This window comes from Corylus avellana, chromosome ca8 (genome assembly GCF_901000735.1).
Source record: "Corylus avellana chromosome ca8, CavTom2PMs-1.0".
Lineage (NCBI taxonomy): Eukaryota > Viridiplantae > Streptophyta > Magnoliopsida > Fagales > Betulaceae > Corylus > Corylus avellana.
The window spans coordinates 24,227,912-24,249,395 of NC_081548.1; the positions used below are offsets into that span (position 1 = coordinate 24,227,912).

A 21,484-nucleotide genomic window follows, 5' to 3' on the forward strand; every position below is an offset into this window, starting at 1 on the left:
CGATTTTAAACCAAATCGCAATTTTAGAGTGTTTGAGATTGCGGTTTTAAAAACGCAAATTTTAAAATCGCAAAAAAATCTGCGATTTCCATAAGCTGATTAAAGGGTGCTTATTTGAAAAAGTGCGAATTTAAAACAAAATCACGATTTCTATTAAAAATATATTTGGCGCAATAGTTACCTTTTATTGAGCGGGAATGAAAAAAATACCAAGAATACCCCCTAAAATATATTAAAACCCTTCTTTTCTCTTTTTTTTCTTCATCCTCTCTGTCTCGTTCATCCTTTCTCCGTCCTGTAACAGTGTGTGTCGTTGTTGTCCATCTCTCTGCCCCTCTACCAGGTAATAATCTCACCTTAATATTTTCTTTCTCTCCATATAACTCTTTTGCTTTTGTAAAACTTTCCACTGTTTGATGTTCGGTGTTATTTTATGTGGTTTGTATGATTATTGTGCTTTTTTATATATGCGTTTATGTTCTTCGACCATTTCTACAAAGTAAAGTTGTGATTTTTTTTTTTTTTTTCAAAATTTTATTTAGATTACCATGCATGCATAATGATCTACAATCCATCATAGTATGCAATGATAGATCACTGTACACGCACAGTAATGTGATAGTGCGTATACAGTAACCGTGTGAGGCTTTTTCTTTTAAAAAAAATGCTGTAAAGTGACCAAGATGATGATTTTTCTCAAGTCACTGACTCACTGTGCACTACATAGTGATGTGCACAGTGACAATTTTTTATGGCTTCTTTTTTTTTTTTTTTTTTTTTTTAAAGGTACTGTACAGTAACAATTTGTGATGGATTTTTATTTTTATTTTTTAATGAGTATTGCATTGTAGCAGTTGGTGATATTTTTTTAATGGGTAATAAACAGTTATCAAGTACTAATTTAAATTATTGGTAAATTATGTAACAGTTAAATTTTGTAAATATTATTAGTTTAATTTGATGGATTGTTCTTGTATTTTTTATTATATGTATGTTTGGAATATGTTTGAAGAAAAAAAAAATACAAAAACAAAAAAGCATATAGAAACAAGTAATATAGCAATATATAATTGTCTAAGTAGAAAACTCAAAGTTAATATCAAATTATAAGTCATACTTTTGTTTGCATAGGTGTTAAAAATGGAGGCTTATAGACAATGTTAGTTATTTTATTATTATAAAGAAATGTCCTTATTGGTAATTTGGTCATAAAACCGCAATTATATACTAATGTTATCCAAACACTTAATTGATAAAAAAAGTACATTTTAGCATGTTTTACCAAACGCCTGTGCGATTTCAAAAAGTAGCGATTTTAAAAACACAATTTTTAAAAATGCAATTTTTAAAATTGCACTCCCAAACGAGCCTTTACCTCCTATGCACTCGCATCGTAGATGATATTTATATTTTGAATTTTGTGTGCGCACTCTGTTGTTTGCTCGTGTCCCACCTCAAGTTGAAGTTAGAAGATGACAGCTCCGGCACCATACAAGAAATTCTTGTGAATTTCTTCAGAATTTGGGTGGAGAGTTTTTGGCAACAACAATCCCAGCACTTGTTTGTTACGCCATTCCCTTTTTTATTGGCATTATTGGCCCTGGTATGTTCTTAATTAAATATTAATATATGTTCATCGTTTTTTTTCATCTTCTTAGTGGGTTTATTGATATGAACTGATTATATTCTTTTCCTTTCTTTTCTTTTTTGGGTTAGTTGACGCCTGCTGCAAATAGCCAGGAGTTGGAGCGTTTATTGATCTTGCCCGCCGCTGGATGGATTCATCGAGGCTTATCAGGCTTGCGCCTTATGTAGCTAGGGAGCGTTCCGATAAAAAGGAAGATGTACAGGATGAGGGAGCAAAGACAGAGATACATAATATTGATTAGTGCTAGATAATTAGTATGCTTGTTTTCTTTTAACTAATTTTATAATTTAAATGTATTTTCATCCTATTTTTATTATAGGTCGTATTTTCATCCTATCTTTTAATATTCAATGCTTAATTATTTATTTAAAAAATATTATCTCTTAATAAAGAGAGAGATCATAAGGCATTAAGACGCTTAATTCATTAACAAAAATAGAAAATAAAATTATTAAAAACCAGTTCAATCTCACGCACTCTTTGAACTGAAATAATAAAAGGAAAAATCATGTCTTAATAAAGAGAGAGATCATAAGGCATTTAAGACATTTAATTCATTAACAAAAATAGAAAATGAAATTATTAAAAGCCGGTTCAATGTTCAACTATTAAAATTATGAGTAAAAAAATCGGTTTATTTTTATTTTTATTTTTTGTAATAAGCATCAGATTTCATTTCATAGTCAAACGAATCAACGTATGTTCAGAGCACATTGCTCAGAAGCAAGAATCTCATAAATAAAAAATCGGTTTATTATTTAAAAAGTACATATCGCAATATTATTGTGAAAGATACCCGAGATGGGTGGGAGCTTTCTTTCTTTTTTTTCTTTTTTAATTATCCTGACTATAGGGGTTTTTTTTTTTTTTTTTTTTTGAATATCCTGAAATTCCCAAGCACATATTTGATGCTTCCTTCATAAACTTGAATATTAGAAATCTATACACTGTTCAAATTTCAAATGTATTTATGTAAATACCTTTCAACTTTTAAGTCTTCTGGTTTAGAACTCAATTATGATAATATTACCTTTATTGATGTATGTTGGGAGCGGTTTTAGGTTCAAGGATCCACTATCTAAACAATCATCTTCGTGGTAGAGTTGAGATGGGGTTCCGTTGATACGAAAATGTTGTTATTGCAAACATAGAAAAGGTCAGAGAGTCTTTGGCCAAAACCAAAGACTCTCCTAAACTTAAGTTAGCATAATCACTTTTGGAGTAAGATAAATAATGAAAAATAGTCTCTAGCTTCTAATGAATTAGCATGCCAGAGAGAGAGAGAGTCTCAAAGAAAGACGTGGGAGAGACTTGGAGAGTCTTAGGAGAGAGAGATATATAGAGAGAGAAACATGAGAATCTCTTAGAGAGATTCTATGAGAGAGCAGTCTGGAGGAAGAAGAAGAAGTCTCATTTTATTTAAGGGAGTCAAATATTTTGCTTACATAGGGGTGATCCCATATTGTAAATAAATGTAAAATGACTGGCCCTCAAAGGAATATTTTGTCCCCCACAATGAATCTTAGAACTTTTTTTTTTTTTTTTTTGGTGTGTGAATTTGGAAATGCATAAACTCTATTGAGCTTTGAAAAGCGGTTAATTTTAAGAAAAAGGGATTGATGGCTTTTCTTGTTAATTAGTATAAAGAATTTGGTTAGAAATAAAATTAAAAATTTATGATTCTATGCTAATGAGATACAGGCATGTTTGTGAAGGATTTTGTTTGATACCATCACCACTCTTGTATTTATTATTTTTTTTTTTTGTCCATGAATTTGTGTTCTATTTATTTATGTTAAAATTTTGTACATTAGATAAGATTAATATTATTGATGATTGTTTGGAAGTTTACACAAAATCAATGAGGAAAAGTCAACCACAACTTTGCTAAGTTATGACAAAAAAAACTTTGGACTCGTTTGATAATGCTTTTTAGGACCCAAAAAAAAACTAATAAACAATACAAAACACTCACAAACTATTTTTATATTTGATTCACATCACAATTAAAAAGTTAAAATCGTTATCTAAAAAAGTTTAAACATTATATAAAGCCAAGTTGATTAGTAAATAGAGTTATGCTCGGTTTGTTAAACTTTTTCTTTTAATCTTTTGTTTAAAGTTTTCATAATAAAACAAACAACAAAACATAAAACATTAGGAAAGAAATAATTTTCACATTTTTGTCAAATCAAACAAAAATAAAATAAAAAACAACTCCCAAAATACATCATCCACGGCTATATTGGTTGATGTGAGCGACGGTAGTGGTTGAGAGTTGATTATGACAGAAAATTTAGAAGTAAAATTGGTTGGTCATGGTGTGATGAGATTATCCACCTCAATATCTTTAGACTTTATTTGTCATTTTCAATGATAGAAGACATTGTTTGTACTTGTCATTATTGACCTTTTTAAATCTAAAAGGCGGTGATATAAGCAAAGCGAGCGTGCATTGTAGGAATCGATCGTCATTGGAGGAGCCAAATTGTGCCAATACATTTTAATGCTCTTTATTTATAAGTAACCAATCAAGCGGTTCAAGAAAAGCTGAAGAGCCGGAGACTGAAGAGCACACTTCCAATTTCCAAAAGCCATTCTTGCCTTTTCTCCATCATTTCGTTCTCCTTGCGCGGTAGTCTCCACTTCGCGTTGGAACCGTGCCTTTGAGCGGTACCATTTGGAGCGTTCCTGTTAAAAGTTTCGAACGGCTCGTCGTTTCGGCGGTGATCATGGAAGATACAGAGAGCTGCAGTAGCAGAGCCGTGGATTTCGCGCCGACTCTTAGTCGGAAGCAGAGGCAGAAGGTCGTAGTGTACAATCAAGTTCTTCATCGTCTCAGAGACTTGAGCTTCGCAGAGACCAGTCTTCCTGGTTTTGAGGATGAGCTTTGGGCGCATTTTCATCGCCTCCCTGCTAGGTTCCCCCAAACCTTTACTTTACTATCTTTTGTTTGATCATTAGTTGAATTATCAAAATTCACAACTGGTGATTTATTTATTTATTTATGTGTGAGTACTTAATTGTGGCTTTCAAGAATGGACCTCCATATCAAAGGTGTTGATGTTGTGGAGTACTTACAATCAGAGCTGGTGTTTATTGATCTAATTCGCTAATAATAGGTATGCATTGGATGTGAATGCCGAGAGGGCACTAGATGTTCTTATGCACAAAAGATTATTGCATATGGCACGCGACCCTGCCACCAGACATGCAATTGAAGTCCGTGTCGTGGAGGTAATTTATACGAGAAACTGTGCTTGGATAAAAAATTCTTGGCTCTATGCATTTTTCTTCTGAATTTTCCTCTTTCTTTGTTAAAATATTAATTAAATTCACCATTTACTATAAGTTTAAGCTTCTGGATTAATAAGTGTTGATTTAATACTCTGCTATATAATTCATTATTTCCATTTATACTATGAAGTTTGACTACCAGGATGATTTAGAATTGGGCACATTTTTGGAAATGGTTGGTTTTCTATAGGTCTCTTGAGGTGATTGACATATTGACCATGCAAAAAACTGGACGCAATTTTATTATAATTTCATTTTTCTATAATTTTTGTTTTGTTTTTGTTTTTTTTTTTTGTTGTTGTTGAAATCACTTGTGATTGGCCAAATGCATCTTGAACATATGCAGGTTCATTTTTCTACGGGTGGAAATTGTAGTCATTCTTTTCATTCGAACTCCCAAATGAAAGTGGATGCTCAATGTTCTGATCATTCCAGCGAAAAGTGGTATGGTTAAATGGCCTCCTTCTATTTCTTTAATGAGGATTATCAGTTATTTAATAACTTGTGTAATGGGGCTACCGGATACAAGCAAGTGATTACATGTGTGTTTGGACCCTAATATCGTAGCCTCGTAGGATGACCAGCCTTGAGAGCTGGAGATTTAACTTTTGGCACTTTGATTTTGTCACATTTATTGTTATGTTATTTTATTTTTCAGTGTTATATTGTTTGATTTTTCAGACTTTGGGTTATGTTAATTTAATCGGGCTTTATATTATTTTAGTGTCACTAGGGTTAGGGTTTAATCCCTAATCTATTTAAGCATAATTTTGTTTCGTGGTAGGTAGCTTTTGATGAATAATATTTTGATAGACTGCATCATTGTGTATACTTTTTCAGTGTTCATCCACCGCCTGCCTTTGGTCCGTCAACTGATGTTGAACCAACTCTTGAAGTCAACCACTTACATGTTGAAGATACGCAAAATGGCATGACTGATACTTGTCTTCGTTCCCGGTAAAGAATTTTAAAAGGTTTTCTCCTGATTTTGAGATTTTTCTCTAATTGTCCTTAACATGATATTTTGTGGCCAATTATTGTACTGTTCATATATTTTTTGTCTTTCAAATTAGTGTTGAAAATTTGGTATGCAACATTGATGTGGATACTTTATAGATACGAGTTGCAATACTGACATGGGCGCATTAGGTTTGGCAGGATTTTAGAAGTTTTATTATACTAGATAGTTCAAGAAAAAGAATAATTTCTGGTTTGATGCAATAGGTATGAAGTCTCTTCTGTAAAAGTAAATGAGAAGAGTTGGGAAAATTTCCATTCATACCATTGAAATTTTCAGGATCCCGACAGTAAAGTTTGAGGAGGAATAAGTCTTTCTAGTACGTAAGTTTTCTCCTACCAGAAGAAGTTGAGATCCGTGGCTTCATCAGATATTCTCTCCTGGTTGGGGAAAACTACACATTTAACTCCTACTGGTTTGTGACTTTGCTTTGAACAGTTATATATCCTTGGACCTTTCTTAGACATTGCAATATGTATCCTATTATTTATACATTCTATTTTGTATGTGTGTATTTCTTATGATTTTTCTCTCATCTATATTCAACTTAATGTTGCTTGCTTTCTTTGTGGATGATGAGATCTTCAAATATTTTTACCATAAACAAAAAAATTTCATAGATTGCTTGAAGCTTTTATAGGTTTAGTTAATTAACACTGTAATAGTTTCCAAAATTTGCAGGGCAATGCATGAAATTACAATTTCAACAAATGACAAGCCCAAACTTTTCAGTCAGGTAGCTGATCTCTCTCTCTCTCTCTCTGTCTCATAGGGAGCATGTTGAACTTTCTAGGTCTTGAACCATTTCTTGGAATCATCTGTGTTGTATACCTTCCAATGTCCACTGTTTTCAGCATCAGAAACATATCCAGGATAGCTCTAATTCTTATTTTAGCATTATTTCTTAGATGTGTGCTGCATAATATGTGGCATGTGAATATTCTTGACGTTTATGAGGCATCTACTTGAGATTCAAATTTTTGAACAAGGTGATAAATATATTGCACAAGAGAGATATATGTTTGATGCTGCTAATGGGCATTATTGTTTTGAAGGCTGGAATTCTACAATCTGCTTCAGTAATGTAACATTAGATCCATACCCCTTACTGGACCTGATTTGAATCACTTGCTGGTGACTCCTAGAACCGTGTGGCAGCCAAGCTTTCATCTCCCCAAACTTCAACCTTTAGTGGGGGGCATCTAGAATGCTTGCTGCTATTTAGAAATGATTTGATATTTTGCTGTTGAGTTTCTTGTACTTAATACATTAAAAAAAAAAAAAAAAAAAAAAACTGCTGTATTTCATTCATCTTATGCTCAATTTGTTCTCTCAAACTTTAGTGCTCTATGTTTGACTCTATTGTTTCTTTTTTACTCGTCCTTCTTGAGGCCCTTCTTTCACCATGCTTATTTATGGACATTTTTGTTATGGTCTCGATGTTGTGTGGCAGAAGCTTGGTTGGTGTTTTGACATTTCATAGTAGTTTTTGGTATATTGGTAGTTATCCGTCAATTGGAACACTAAAGAAGCATTTCTCTCCTTCATCCATCATGTTCTAGTTACATAATCCTCCATTTTCTTTTTAGTCTCCTGCCCATAGTCCTAAGGATTTATTTACCAATAAGATTTACTATCTTCTTGTTCTTTCCTAGTTTTATTGAATTTCTGTTTATATATGTTGCCTAGTCCTGATTTTATTTATAAATTTTTGAATTTTCAATGTCCACTAAATACATATTATGGTGGATCTCACTCCATATGTTTTGATCCGTTATTCACAAGTAACAGAAACATCTACTTCTTTGCACCCTTACCCTTGTTTCATACGTATCTTTGTCACCACCAAAGCAAGTTCTCTGTAATTCATATGCCTTAAGACAGATTGCAACAGATCAGGCTTCTGCAAGATCTGATGATGGATAGAATAGTTGATTTGATACTTATATGTGGAACTTCCAAAAGTAATTTACTAGTAAGATATTCTATCTATATCAATACTATCTATATTGATATTTTTTCTTTCTTTTCAGTTACTATTTTAATTAGTGATGGTGCATTTTCAGCTGAGTTACTTACTGTCTGACGTTGGCTTGAACATTCAAGAAGCGCATGCTTTTTCCACTACAGATGGCTACTCTTTGGATGTTTTTGTTGTTGATGGCTGGGCACTTGAGGTATTTCTTTATTTGTTCTCATTTTCTTGATTGTAATATATTTTTTCATCAATTAATTTCTAGTCCTAGGGAAGAATATTCATTTATTTCATGGAATCAATTCAAATATGCATTGTTTAAATGCTTAGTAGTGACTTTATACAATTGATTGAACATAAATATTTAGGGAAACTTCACTTAACCCCCCCAAGCTTTCATCACTTTTGCAAGTACCCTTCAAAGTTCAAAAATTCTCAATTTAGTATATTAATCTTCCAATTTTTTGCAATGTTACCCCTCCTTTAAGATTTTCTCTTAAATCCTGTCAAAATTTCCAAAATACTCATGTTTTATTATAAAAAATCAAAAAATAAAAAATTACAGAGATTTAAGCATTGGCCAGGATTTAACAAAATTTGCAAAAATACCTACGCTTGAAGCTTTGCAATTTTTTCAATAGAAAAATATGGGTATTTTGAAAATTTTGACAAGATTTAAAGGAAAATCCTAATGGAGGGGGGATATTGTAAAAAATTGAAAGTTTGATATCCTATATTGAGAGTTTTTGAACTTTTGGGGCTTAATTTCAAAACTCGTGAAAGTTCAGGAGAGTTTTGTGAAGTTTTCCGTAAATATTTTATTCATAGGTTATCATTTGTCAGTCTTAATGGGGTGTTATTATGAGCTTTCAAGTTACGGTGTGGTTTTCTTAAATTATTGAAGAAAATATAGTTACATTCTCTGTTTTTGCCTCTTTTGTAATTCCTTGTGAACTGCTTGACTGATGTGCATGGTCTATGCTTATAGGAGATCGAGCAGCTTAGAAATACACTGCTAAAGAAATTACCAAGAATTCAGGTATCTCCTCTACAGACTACTTGTTGGAACAATTTACATTGTTCACTTGATTTCAAATTTTTGTTCAAAGATGGTTACTCTTTGGATGTTTCGTTTGTGATCGATTGAGGCGATTCCAAATAACTGCAGTTTTAGTTGCCTTAATAGGTCATGTTAATTCAGGATGAGTCTCAATATGTTATGACATTGAAGGCTGAAAAAAGTAACATATTTAACTTTGAGATCTGTCTTTGGATATGACCATGACATGTCCCATCTTGCTTGATATAGTTAAATTCATGATCTCCTAGTATCCTGCTTCTGTGAATAATGTACATTGTTCTGATGCCAGTGCTTCCTATGTGAGGTTTCTGATAGTTGACAAAAGGACTTGGAGCTTTCTTGGAAATTGGAAAATGGTAGACATGCAGTTAGTAGTGAGTTATTGTTACTGTTCCGAGACCAAAAAAAAAAAAGAGCAAATTTTATAGATCCATATTCCAGAAAAGGTTATGAAATTACACCCAAGAATATGTAGATGTGGAAAAAAGGGAGTGAGAGCAATTGTTATTGGTTAATCTTAGAATGAAATGAATGAAGTTATCTCAGAAGGGTTGATAAATCATGAATCGTATCAAAATGTTAAACAACAATTTGCTTTTACTCTGCAATCCTAATAGGGCTTGGTTTTAATATGTGCTAACAGAATCTTTAGAGATACGTTCTGGACACTAGCCCTTTAAGTAGGGTCACTTGAATTTTCTAATTACTGGTCAAAACTAGCATCCATTATCATTAAATGTCTCTATGGTAGGACAAAAACAGAATTTGAATCATTAAAAGATTATACTTTAGCTTAAATTTAGTTAAGATTGAAAGCTCATATCTGTACTCTGCTGTTTTTCTGTTATCATAACCAACTTTTTTTGTGATATATATCAAACTAGTAGGAATCACTGTATAAGGAGTCCTTACATGTCTGATCTTTGATCATCTTTTCATACCATGCTAACCTATGCAAATTAGTGATGCTAAAAGTTATGTATGCTTTCCGCATCTAATTAGATTTGATATGTTGGAGTGCACAGCAGAAGCAACCTTGGTTGAAATGTCATTGGGTTCCTGTTGCAGGGGGAGCAAGAGCAAACTGGGAGAGATAATGTAAATGTATCCACTGGTGGAATCAATGTCTGGGAAATTGATACAAGCCTGTTGAAATATGAAAAGAAAATTGCATCTGTCTCATTTTGTGACTTGTGAGTAATTTCATTCTCTATAGCTGTGATCTGTTTTTTATGAGTAGTCATTGAATAGTATGATTGTGATTCATGCAGGTATAAAGGTACTTTTTGTAATCAAGATGTGGCAATTAAAGTTCTGAGGGCAGAGCACTTAAATAAAAACATGCAGAGGGAATTTGCTCAAGAAGCCAATATTATGAGGTTTGTTATGTCATATCTTGTTTCTTCCACAAGCACTACTTTCATAATCATCATCTTTTTCTTCTGTGTTCTACCTCCTTCGCAATTTATGTTTATATATCAGGAAGGCTTTCTTGAATGATGTTCATTTGTTACTATAATGAACACATCCCTCAATTTCCTAGTAATAATCTAATCATTTTGCTTGTTAGGTCATTGAATGTTTTTGTAATATTCCTCAATCAAGTGAGATAGTGGTTGAATAGGTAAACTCGTTCTTTGTTATGGTGGGAAATGTAAGAACATTACTGGTTCAATCATTATTATATATTTGCGCCACCTTTAGCTGTTGAAATGTGTATGGTCCAGATTGAAATCTGCTATCAAAGAGGCCACGCAGTGCAGGTTGTAAAGACTTAACTATGGTACTGGAGATTCCCCTCCCCAGTTTCCCATAAACACTATGGTACTGGAGGCCTTGTCCGAAACATGTGTATGTGTGTATGAAAGAGAAAGATATTTATTTTGTTATTGGCAAGTAATGCATCACTTGATATGATTCAACATTTTCTCCTATCATCATTTCCTTTTACTAGAAGACAAATGCTACACACTCTCATTCCCACCCAAGTGCACACCTTGACGTGGCACTAGAAATCACCATTGGATCCAAAATCCAATAGTGATCCATCCAAAATTTAATAGTGATTTTTAGTGCTATTTTAGGGAGTATGCACTTGGGAGTATGGGAGTGGGAGTGTGTGTAGCATTTCTCTTTACTATAATGTAATATGAGACTGAATTTATAAAGAAACTGAGCGGTTGCTATTTTTTTTTTTAATAATGTAAATATTTTGAAATCCCACAACTCTGGATGGAGGGTCTTCTGTATTTACTTTTTATCGAGCTTAGTCAGTATTTTCAAGAATCTTTATGAAAAGAAAGGCTGTTATCCATAGCCTACTCTTAGATATATTATTCTACTTTTCACTCTTTCAATTCTTCTTTTGAAACTTGCAGGAATATCCGGCACAAGAATGTTATTCAATTCATCGGGGCATGTACAAGTCCTCCAGGCCTTTGTCTTGTCACGGGTAACTTTAGTTTTTTTATGCTACATGCCCTGATTTATTCAATAGTTATAAATTTTGATTATGTATAAATGATCGGTAATTTTTTTTTTTGGCAGTTTTCCTTTGTTTATTTGTTTGTTTCTTTCTCAGAGTACATGTCTGGTGGAAGCATGTATGACTTCCTGCATAAACAAAAGAGTGTTTTGACACCTCCATCCTTAATCAGAGCAGCAATTGATGTTTCTGAGGGAATGAACTACTTGCACCAAAATAATATAATCCATCGCGATCTGAAAGCTGCCAATCTTTTGATTGATGGAAATGGAGTAAGAGATTTACATTTTTATGTTTTTTGCTTTTTAAATCTATAGCTTTTTGTGTTTATAGACATTGTTGTATCCTGGTCCTCTGCTTCAGAACCATCATAGCTGATGATGACATGGGTAAACATTTGTTTCATTGGGATGCCTGAACCCTAGTCGACTTGTTTGCTTAAATTAAAAGACAGATATATCCACTTTTTTTTTTTTTTTTTTCTTTTTCTCTCTCTCTCTTTTATAAGTGACTTCTATATCAACTGAGAATAAAGGGACAGATTTAACTATGATTTTGTCTTGTAACTTAAAATTTTGACTAGTGACCCCTGATTGAAAATAGCACTTAATTGCAGATAGTATGTTAGGATGTTAATAGACATTAATTTAAGTTTAATAGGAACTTAAAATGTGGGGTTCAAATTACAGTTTTCTTGAATGATGTGTTTTTCAAGCATGGGAACTGATTAGGTATTAATGGATTGATTACCACCAATTTTTTTTTGCCCATGTTTTTCTTTTAGATTAATATTCAGTTTTCTTTAGGCTTTAAGAGTAGAGGGTAGTCACATGCATGCTTGTCCTTGATTAATTTCTTCTTCTGGATAGGAGTTTTTCTGAGGTTGTTTTATGGTTGTATACATAGATTTAAGGCTGGTCTAAGTTTCTATCTACTAAATTTCCAAATACCTTTTCTGCCAGGTTGTCAAGGTTGCTGATTTTGGCGTTGCTAGAATGCAAGCACAATCTGGTGGCATGACTGCAGAAACTGGAACATATCGCTGGATGGCTCCAGAGGTCTGATTCTATAGACACGTATATTCATGGCTTTTGAACATTATTACTTGATAGCAAAAGGATATCTAGTTTTTAGCATAAATTTCTAGTTCTTGTACCTTTCAATTAAGTTTCCAAGTAAGGCAATTGTACTATGTAAATACCTGTTTTCCTTCTGCAATTCCTGCAATACAAATATGAATATGGTTTGCAGGAAAATATCATATTTTTATTGCATAAAACCCCAAAAGAACGGGAAACATAAAAGAAAGAGATAAGGGAGGGAGGGAGGGAGAGAGAGAGAGACAGGAATGAAAATGCTCCAGACAATGAGATAAGGGCTTGGAATTTGGTTTCAAACAATGTACGAATAGATGAATGATTGGAACAAATTATTGATACTACTAGCATTGAGATAAGGGTGCACCATGGAAGGCATGAGCAAGGTTTTAGAAATAGGACCATTGAGGGGATGGAAAAAGTGAAACATTCAAGGTTCATAGGACGGGGTCGGACCATGACATTTTATAATTTAATTATTAATTAATTGAAAAATTAAATAAAATATGTTGTAAAATTTATAAAAAAATCTACTGAGAAATATCCAAAAAAAAAAAAACTGAACAATTCCAATCAAATTTTTAGAACTTATATCAGGAAATAACAAAGCATAGACAAGCAAATCATGGTCTGACGGGTCAAATGGTTAAACCCCTGGGTTGATGGTTTTTGCCAGTTTTTGATAACTGCAGTTTTAAGGGGTTGACCGGACCAGTATGGGTCCCAGTTAGCAGTTGACCATAATGAATCATCCAGTCTGCTTTAGTTTTTAGAACCATAGACATGAGTCTTAGAGATGGCAGTCTATAAGCAAGAGACAAACTGATATAGTTTTGTAGTATATCTCTCGATAGCTCTTTTACTCTTAAAAGTTAATACATGGATTTGTTCAACACTTTCATAGGTTTGCTTGTGTATATGGAAGAAAGAGATAATGTTGCATGGTTTAATTGATGACAATGATGATTATTATGTGCCTTTGGCCTTTGGTAGCTTCCCCAGCTGTCTGACATGTTTGTTTGTTGTTGATGCATGGAAGCTCATTGAACATAAAGCGTATGATCACAAAGTTGATGTCTTCAGTTTTGGAGTTTTACTGTGGGAGCTGCTTACACGAAAGGTAGTGAGCCACCTTTTTTTGTGGGAGCAAAGAAAATATAGCTCTCTTCAGATTATTGTTTTGCTATCTCTTCACCTCTACAATTTGATGGTTGCACAGAAATCATATGAATCATCTGTGTTTTCTGACTAAAATGCCAGCTTCCATATGAGCACTTGACCCCATTACAAGCAGCAGTTGGTGTGGTCCAGAAGGTATTCCTCCACTAAATATTGATATTGTATATCAAATTTTGTGAATCTTCTTCTGCCCCAACAAGGGTTTTTTCTTCTTTTTTTTTTAATATTTGTGGTCTACAAACAATTTTAGTTCATCCCCTTTTCACCACCCATAACCAACAATAATATAACTGCTACTAGAACCTTTGTTCATTAAGAGGGTGGCACAACTACTTAACCTCCATGGCTACAAAGAGGGCTTTTGGTCCACTCTGAAGAATGTGTGCCTGCTAGTATAAAGAAGTGTGTATAGATTAGTCTATTTCTTACTTTTTTAGATAATTTAAAAATTACTAATGAAGGTAGCTGGCATTGCAAGATAATGGAAATTATTAGGAGCACTTTCAATTAAGAAAAGGATTTGGTGACATGAATTTCAGGGTCTGAGGCCTACAATTCCGGCCAATACTCATCCAAAGCTTGTGGAACTGCTCGAGAGATGCTGGCAGCAAGATCCATCTTTGAGACCAGAATTCTCAGAGATTATAGAAATTTTGGAGCACATGGCCGAGATGGTATAGACACTTATCTGTCCTTTTTCTTCAAAACTTGAGGGTTTTAGGAACTTTTGTTATCTTGTAACAGGTTGAGGACGAGACAATGCACCGGCAGAAGCGCAAATCGTCTAGAAGAGTATCTGCTTTTGGGCAGAGCAGCCATTGAAGTGGCAAGTGAGAAGACTGTTTATAACACATTAACGATCTTGTTCACTTTATATTTTCTTGATTTGGTTCTTAGTTTTGTAAATCTAATTATGACCACAATGTATAATCCAATCGCTTCTGTCAGCCCAACCAGGGAAATGCTGTTCAGTTTGACACGCACATACACCATATGTCAATAAGAGAACAGCTAAACTGTCTAGAAACTAATTCTCATTGATAATCTATTTATTTTATAAGCTTGGTTAGTGAAATTTTGATTAGATATATTTGGTTGAATGAAATTTGGTCTGCCCCCTTGCTTGAACAGTTAACCCATTCGCTTGGTCCATTAGCCTTTTATTTTCCCCGAGAGAATTGAACTATGGCTATCAAGAATTGAATTTCTCAATTTTTCTCAAGTAGCTACCTCTTGCGAAATTTTATAAAGTGGAGGTTAGATGAGGACCGAATTTGCTTGAATTTTGCATTTTGCCGTGAAATCTTCTTTGTTATTTCTTTGATCCAGTCAATAGAAGTTATATTTGTCTTTAGCATGAGATTCTTATATGTTCTATTAAATATGCATGTAATAATAGAATCATATTTGAGAAATTTCTTTCAATTTGGAGGGAAAATTAAGCCATGTCTTTTATTAATATAAATCAGGTCACAGCCAGTGTGTAAGAATAGGTTTTTTTTTTTTTTTTTCTGAGCAGTGTGTAAGAATAGGATATTCCCTTAAGTAATAGTCTGCAAAAAATAGAAAATTAAAATAAATTACCACATAAGAGCATTGCTGTGCTATGACATGACATGTACGGATGTAGTGCTCGGCTCGATGCTCCTTTTTCCGATTGCTAACGGACACCTCCCTCTCAGCCATTATCGGATGCCTTCTCTGTTCACATGAAAACTTCTGCAGTCGAGATTCCTTGGTATTGGTGGGTCATAGAGTTAAAGTCGGTTGTTCTTTTTCACTTTAGATGGGCAAACAAATATACCCCACGAACTGTTACTCTTTAATGCTTTTGAGAACCGCGTCGAATTCTTTTTATGGAACCTTTTCAGAAACTCCTTGAAACCAAGCTTTTTTCTTCTGCCAAAAAACCACGGCCTGCGAGGAACGCTAAGCTTTCATGTATCACTGAAATAAAATGGCTCAAAGAGAAGGAGAAGTAGTTCTCAAGGTTGATGATAGTAATGGCTGTAGCAAAGAAACCATCGAAGTAAACAAGATTAGCAGTGAAAGTCGATGCAGCGACTATCAAGCTTCCTCGGAGACATTCACGGCTGCAAGAAGTGATTCTGTACGACGAAGAAACAAAGACCTGTCGGACCAAGAAAACCGCCAAAGGTCCTCGAGCTCGGGTGGGGAAGAGGTTCTGAGGTGTAGTTCGAATGCTTCGTTTCGGCGAGAATCGCGAGATTCGTGGAGGTCAGTGATAAGCAATACCAAGTCTAGGCTGATAGACCCGCCAGAGGAACCGTGTCAAAGTTCAGAAAGAACTGTAAACTCTGGACGAGTGATCGAAGAAAAAGAAGATAAGGATAATGAAGACCCTGATATTGAAGACATCCCAGAGGAGTATAAGAGACTGAAAATCAGCTCACTGACATTGCTTCAATGGGTTAGTCTTGTTTTGATCATTGCGGCTTTAGTTTGTAGCCTTTGGGTTCCAATTATAAAGAGGCAAACGGTGTGGGACCTTCCATTATGGAAATGGGAGATAATGGTTTTAGCATTAATCTGTGGACGTTTAGTGTCGGGTTGGGGAATTCGGGTGGTTGTGTTCTTTATTGAGCGCAATTTTCTTCTGCGAAAACGGGTCTTGTATTTTGTTTATGGGTTAAGGAAATCCGTTCAGAATTGCCTCTGGTTGGGTCTTGTTTTGGTTGTGTGGCATATTATTTTCAATGACAAGGTAAAGAAGGAGACCAAGAGAAAGATTTTGCCTCATGTAAATAAGGTTTTTGTTTGTTTTCTTGTGGGTACCCTGATATGGCTTCTAAAGACTCTGCTTGTTAAGGTCCTGGCTTCAAACTTTCATGTAAACACATTCTTTGAACGAATCCGGGAGGCTTTGTTCAATCAGTATGCAATAGAAACGCTTTCCAGTCGGCCAAAAAGACATGGAGTAGAAGAAGAGGAAGCCATGGCTGAGGTTCACGAGTTTGAGAAAGCTGGGGTTACTCTGCCTGGTGACCTTGGGGCAACTTTGCCTCCTAGGAGTGGGAGAGTGATAGGAAGCGGTGGGCTGCAATCTCCTGCTGTTGGGAAGAATGCTAGATTTTCGAGGTTAATATCTAAAAGGCAAGATGAGGAGATCCCAGTTGATCACCTGGATAAGCTGAATCTGAAGAATATATCAGCTTGGAATATGAGGAGGATGGTTAATATTATTCAGCATGGGGCTTTATCCACTCTGGATGAGCAGATACTGAATTCCAATATTGAGGATGAAGCTTTGTTGCAGATTAGAAGTGAATGCCAGGCAAAAGAGGCAGCCAAGAGGATATTTCAAAATGTGGCAAAGACAGAATCGCAGTAAGTTCTAATGTTCTTTTGCCCTGGCTTTTCTTGTGATCAAATTAGGCTCTAAAATATTAATTAAATGATTAAACTTATCATTTTCAATTACCTTAAACTTTTGAAGAATGAAGTTGTTTGGAATATATTTATCTTGTTAGCTAAATATAGACCTTTGCTTTGCTATCGATCCTGATATATTGTTATGCAAATGTGAACCGCTGCAAAAGATACATTTACCTCCAAGATGTGAAGCGCTTTATGAGTAAAGATAAAGCTTTGAAGACGATGAGTTTGTTTGGAATAGCAAAAGAGAACCAGGGAATCAGCAAGTCCTCCCTTAAAGACTGGATGGTAGAACATGCTTGTGCTCTTTGTTGATTTAATGGGCTGCATCTCCTAGTGGAATAAAGAATGCTTCATTGTTTTGTTTTAGGTTAATGCATTTAGAGAGAGAAGGGCACTTGCATTGTCTCTCAATGACACAAAAACAGCTGTGGATGAACTCCATACTTTGCTGAACGTCCTTGTAGCCATCCTCATATTGATAATTTGGCTTATTATACTTGGAGTTCCAATCTCCCACTTTCTTGTCTTCTTAAGTTCACAGCTTCTTTTGGTGGTGTTTATTTTCGGGAATACCTGCAAAACAGTCTTTGAAGCAATAATCTTCCTATTCGTGATGCACCCATTTGATGTTGGTGATCGTTGTGAAGTTGAAGGAGTCCAGGTAAAAAGGGGATTTTGATCATGCACTCTCATATAAGAATGTGTTTCATTTATGTTCTAAATTACGTTTCCTTGGGTCTCAGATGGTAGTTGAAGAGATGAACATACTAACTACAGTTTTTCTGAGATATGATAACCAAAAGATCATATACCCTAACAGTATTCTGGCTACCAAGCCCATTGGTAACTATTATCGTAGTCCAGACATGGGAGATGCAATTGATTTCTGTATCCATATCTCCACCCCAGTGGAGAAGGTTGCCATGATGAAGGAAAAAATAACAGGGTATGTACGGGCATCCATCTTTCTTTCTTTTCTTATTAATTTTCCTTCTTCCCTATGGAACTTAATTTCTAGAAATATAGGCTATATTGGTCTATGTATATGTATTCATCCATTGAAAATATGTATATGTATTCATCCATTGAAAATAAATATATTAATAAACAACTTAAAACACAAAATACTTCTCAAATAGTACTTTTGTAAAAATATATTGACAAAACAAATGTTTAACTTACTATTTTACCTCACTTTGTACTGATTTACTTCCACAGGGTGTAACATTATTAGGTTAACCCTTATACTGCTAGGATAGTTGACCTCTATATATAGGCCTTTCATGAGTTCAAATCTTACTTTTATCATTCACTTCTCATTTCAGTTAAATATCCACGTGTTTGAACGTCATTTATTAAGGGATGGTTTGAACCACGTATAAGAGGAAGTGTTATAGTATTAATTAAATTATTATATCTTTGTTTATTAACTTAAAATCCTTCATTTTAAGTTAACAAGTGGTTCATACCTAACCACTTATTTAGGGATGGCAATAATGTTGGGACCTACATTTTTTCTTTAAGCTGTATGTTTTGCCACATAAAATCATTTTCCAAGAAAAACAGATGTTTTCAAAATAAAAACTTTAACAGACAATTCAAAACACAAAACATTCAAAATTATTTTCACAATTATGTTGTATCATAATACTTTTTCAAACACAAAGTATCCTCTAAAAAAAACATTAACTTGTTGTGGGCCTTGTGGCTGCTGCATTTGTAGGTACATCGAAAGCAAGAATGAGCACTGGCAGCCAGCTCCAATGGTGGTAATGAGGGATGTGATAGACATGAACAAAGTGATGGTATCAGTGTGGGTTACACACAAAATGAACTATCAGGACATGGGGGAGAGATGGAGTAGGAGGGCCCTTCTGATTGAGGAGATGATCAAATTGTTCAGGGAGCTCGATATTGAATACCGCATGCTACCTCTTGACGTTAACATCCGAAACATGCCACCACCGATATCAAACAGGCTTCCTTCAAATTGGACAACCTGCGCCGGCTGATAGTGATGAAACAACAACAGCTTATTAGAGCTGTACAGGACTTCGGAATGCTTCATTGTAAGAATGAAGGATTTAGGAAATTATTTATTCCGACTCAAGATAAACTCATATCTCCGTGATAAAGCATAAATGAAAATACATTACACGTTTGTTAGATTGCCACTAATGCACTAATTCTTAAGCGTAATGCTAAACATCCACGTCGTCTTCTTCGTGCCTTCTCAAAATTAATGTAATTTTTAAAATCACTTCAGATATTTGGATTTGCGATAAATTAATTTTAAAAATCTCATCAATTTTGTAGCTCTCCATCATGGCACGGGAAACCGCCATGTTTGCTAATGTTTTTGTTTTTGGTTATAAGTTGAACTAAATATTAGGCTAAAAGCCAAGAAAGACCTAAAAAAAAAAAAAAAAATTGCAGCTCCGATGAAGAGGTGGGGAGGTGCACAATGAAAAGAGAGGAGGCCAGAGAGGATAAAGACAAGTAGAGCTTATGGTGGTGGAGGAAATGGAGCTGTAGGTTAGTCTGGTAAACCAACCAAAACACAAGGAATTGGGTCATTTCTGCCCTTACACGCCCTTGGAAGGAGCCCATTAATGATTGCAGACTTGAGCCCATGAGAATTGGGAACCGCGAGGCTCGGTTTATTCAGTATGCCCATAGGCCGAAACATACTTGGGCCCATGAGATCGTCGAATTAGGCTTGCTCTTTAAGCCGCCCACTTTATAGGTTTCCTCTTTAAAGTCTTTCCTACCGGCTGATCTGATCCCAAGCCAACTATCCTCTCAGCTCAAGCAAAGGATAGAGTAGGGGGGCCCGGGGGGTAGGGCAAAAGTTCTCTTATTTGAGTGGTCGAAAACGAAACAAGAATACGCATTTTTTAAACACAGAAAATAAACCCAAAACCCGAACCCATCCATCCAATCCAACCTCGTATTCCAATGGCGACTCCAGTGAATGTGTACGGACCAGCCATGTCCACAGCTGTGTCCAGGGTCCTAGCCTGTCTCCTTGAGAAAAATGTTGACTTCCAGCTCATCTCCGTTAACATGGCCAAGGGCGAACACAAGAAGCCTGAGTACCTCAAGATCCAGGTACTTCGAAATACACACAGATAAGTCTCTCTCTGTTTCCTTCTTTTTATGCTAAAGCTATAATTCATGTCGTCCTATAATTCAACAGCCCTTTGGCCAAGTCCCAGCATTTGAAGACGAGGACATCTCCCTCTTTGGTAAATATACCCACAATTTTTTCATCTTCATTCTTTCTATTTGGTCCTCCGTTGTAAATGTAAATCGATAGGTTTCAATTTTTTTTTGTTGTGGGTAATTCAATTTCAGAGTCTCGGTCGATATGCCGATACATTTGTGAAAAGTACGCGGACCAAGGAAACAAAGGTCTGTACGGGACGAACCCACTGGCAAAAGCATCCATAGACCAGTGGCTAGAGGCGGAAGGGCAGAGCTTCAGCCCACCAAGCTCGGCTTTGGTGTTTCAGCTCGCGTTCGCGCCGCGAATGAAGATCAAGCAAGACCAGGTGGCGATCAAGCAGAACGAGGAGAAGCTGTCCAAGGTGCTGGACGTGTACGAGAAGAGGCTGGGGGAGACCCAGTTCTTGGCCGGCGATGAATTCTCTTTGGCCGATCTTTCGCACTTGCCCAACGCGCAGTACTTGGTGAACGCCACTGATAGGGGCGAGCTCTTCACTTCCAGAGAGAATGTGGGTAGGTGGTGGGACGAGATTTCGAGCCGAGACTCGTGGAAGAAGGTGGTTGGTATGCAGCAGCAGAAGAGTGCTTGAAATTTGGTTGGTGATTTTGGTCTGTCTTTCTTTATCAGTTTTAGTTGAATAAATTGCTTCAATCAGAGACATTTTTTTCATTTTCTTTTTCTTTGGGTATTGCTGAGTCCAGGATATCTAAATACGAAACCCAGTCAAATTGTCGTTTTGCTGAATTTACGAAGGATTCTGCCGCCCCGCTATAACTTTGTGTTTCTTTATGAGACTAATATTCAAAGTTAGTATAATTGAAACATAAAATTTCTTCCTTGGTTTGGTATCTTGATTGGATGGCATTTTGATCTCCCAATGATCCACGTTGGTCTCGTATAATCTGTCAATTTCAGAACACCTAAGCAAATACATCAATTTACTACGGTCTTCAAGCACTATATATATATATATATATATATATATATATATATATATCAGAAGAAAGGAAAATACAGTGTCATAGTCGGTTTGATTCTACAGCTGCATGTACTCCAACATGATTGGGTTTTCTTCT

At 35.2% G+C, this 21,484-nt stretch overlaps 3 protein-coding genes across 5 annotated transcripts; all 3 read left to right on the forward strand.

Annotated features, from left to right (window-relative positions):
* The first annotated feature begins 4,141 nt into the window (after positions 1–4,141).
* LOC132190410 (serine/threonine-protein kinase STY46-like) lies at positions 4,142–14,849 on the forward strand. Of its 3 annotated transcripts, none has more exons than XM_059605390.1 (17): positions 4,142–4,568; positions 4,771–4,885; positions 5,292–5,389; positions 5,786–5,902; positions 6,645–6,699; positions 7,858–7,938; positions 8,030–8,140; positions 8,927–8,977; positions 10,088–10,212; positions 10,291–10,398; positions 11,398–11,471; positions 11,601–11,776; positions 12,467–12,562; positions 13,641–13,721; positions 13,862–13,915; positions 14,320–14,454; positions 14,502–14,849. In XM_059605390.1, exons 1-17 carry the CDS (start codon positions 4,381–4,383, stop codon positions 14,781–14,783), a joined length of 1,947 nt encoding a protein of 648 aa, XP_059461373.1. In that variant the 5' UTR covers positions 4,142–4,380; the 3' UTR covers positions 14,784–14,849. The 3 variants fall into 3 exon arrangements, with proteins under 3 accessions (XP_059461373.1, XP_059461374.1, XP_059461375.1); XM_059605392.1 differs by having other exon boundaries at positions 4,143–4,568; positions 14,525–14,693; XM_059605391.1 differs by lacking the exon at positions 7,858–7,938.
* A 550-nt stretch (positions 14,850–15,399) lies between these two features.
* LOC132190409 (mechanosensitive ion channel protein 8-like) lies at positions 15,400–19,345 on the forward strand. The gene is made up of 5 exons (XM_059605388.1): positions 15,400–17,128; positions 17,341–17,464; positions 17,547–17,840; positions 17,923–18,125; positions 18,903–19,345. The coding sequence occupies exons 1-5, from the start codon at positions 15,738–15,740 to the stop codon at positions 19,189–19,191; spliced, it is 2,301 nt and encodes a 766-aa protein (XP_059461371.1). The 5' UTR covers positions 15,400–15,737; the 3' UTR covers positions 19,192–19,345.
* Positions 19,346–20,029: 684 nt separating this feature from the next.
* LOC132189998 (glutathione S-transferase-like) lies at positions 20,030–21,247 on the forward strand. Its single transcript, XM_059604862.1, has 3 exons — positions 20,030–20,290; positions 20,379–20,427; positions 20,537–21,247. The coding sequence occupies exons 1-3, from the start codon at positions 20,138–20,140 to the stop codon at positions 20,995–20,997; spliced, it is 663 nt and encodes a 220-aa protein (XP_059460845.1). The 5' UTR covers positions 20,030–20,137; the 3' UTR covers positions 20,998–21,247.
* The last annotated feature ends 237 nt before the right edge of the window (positions 21,248–21,484 follow it).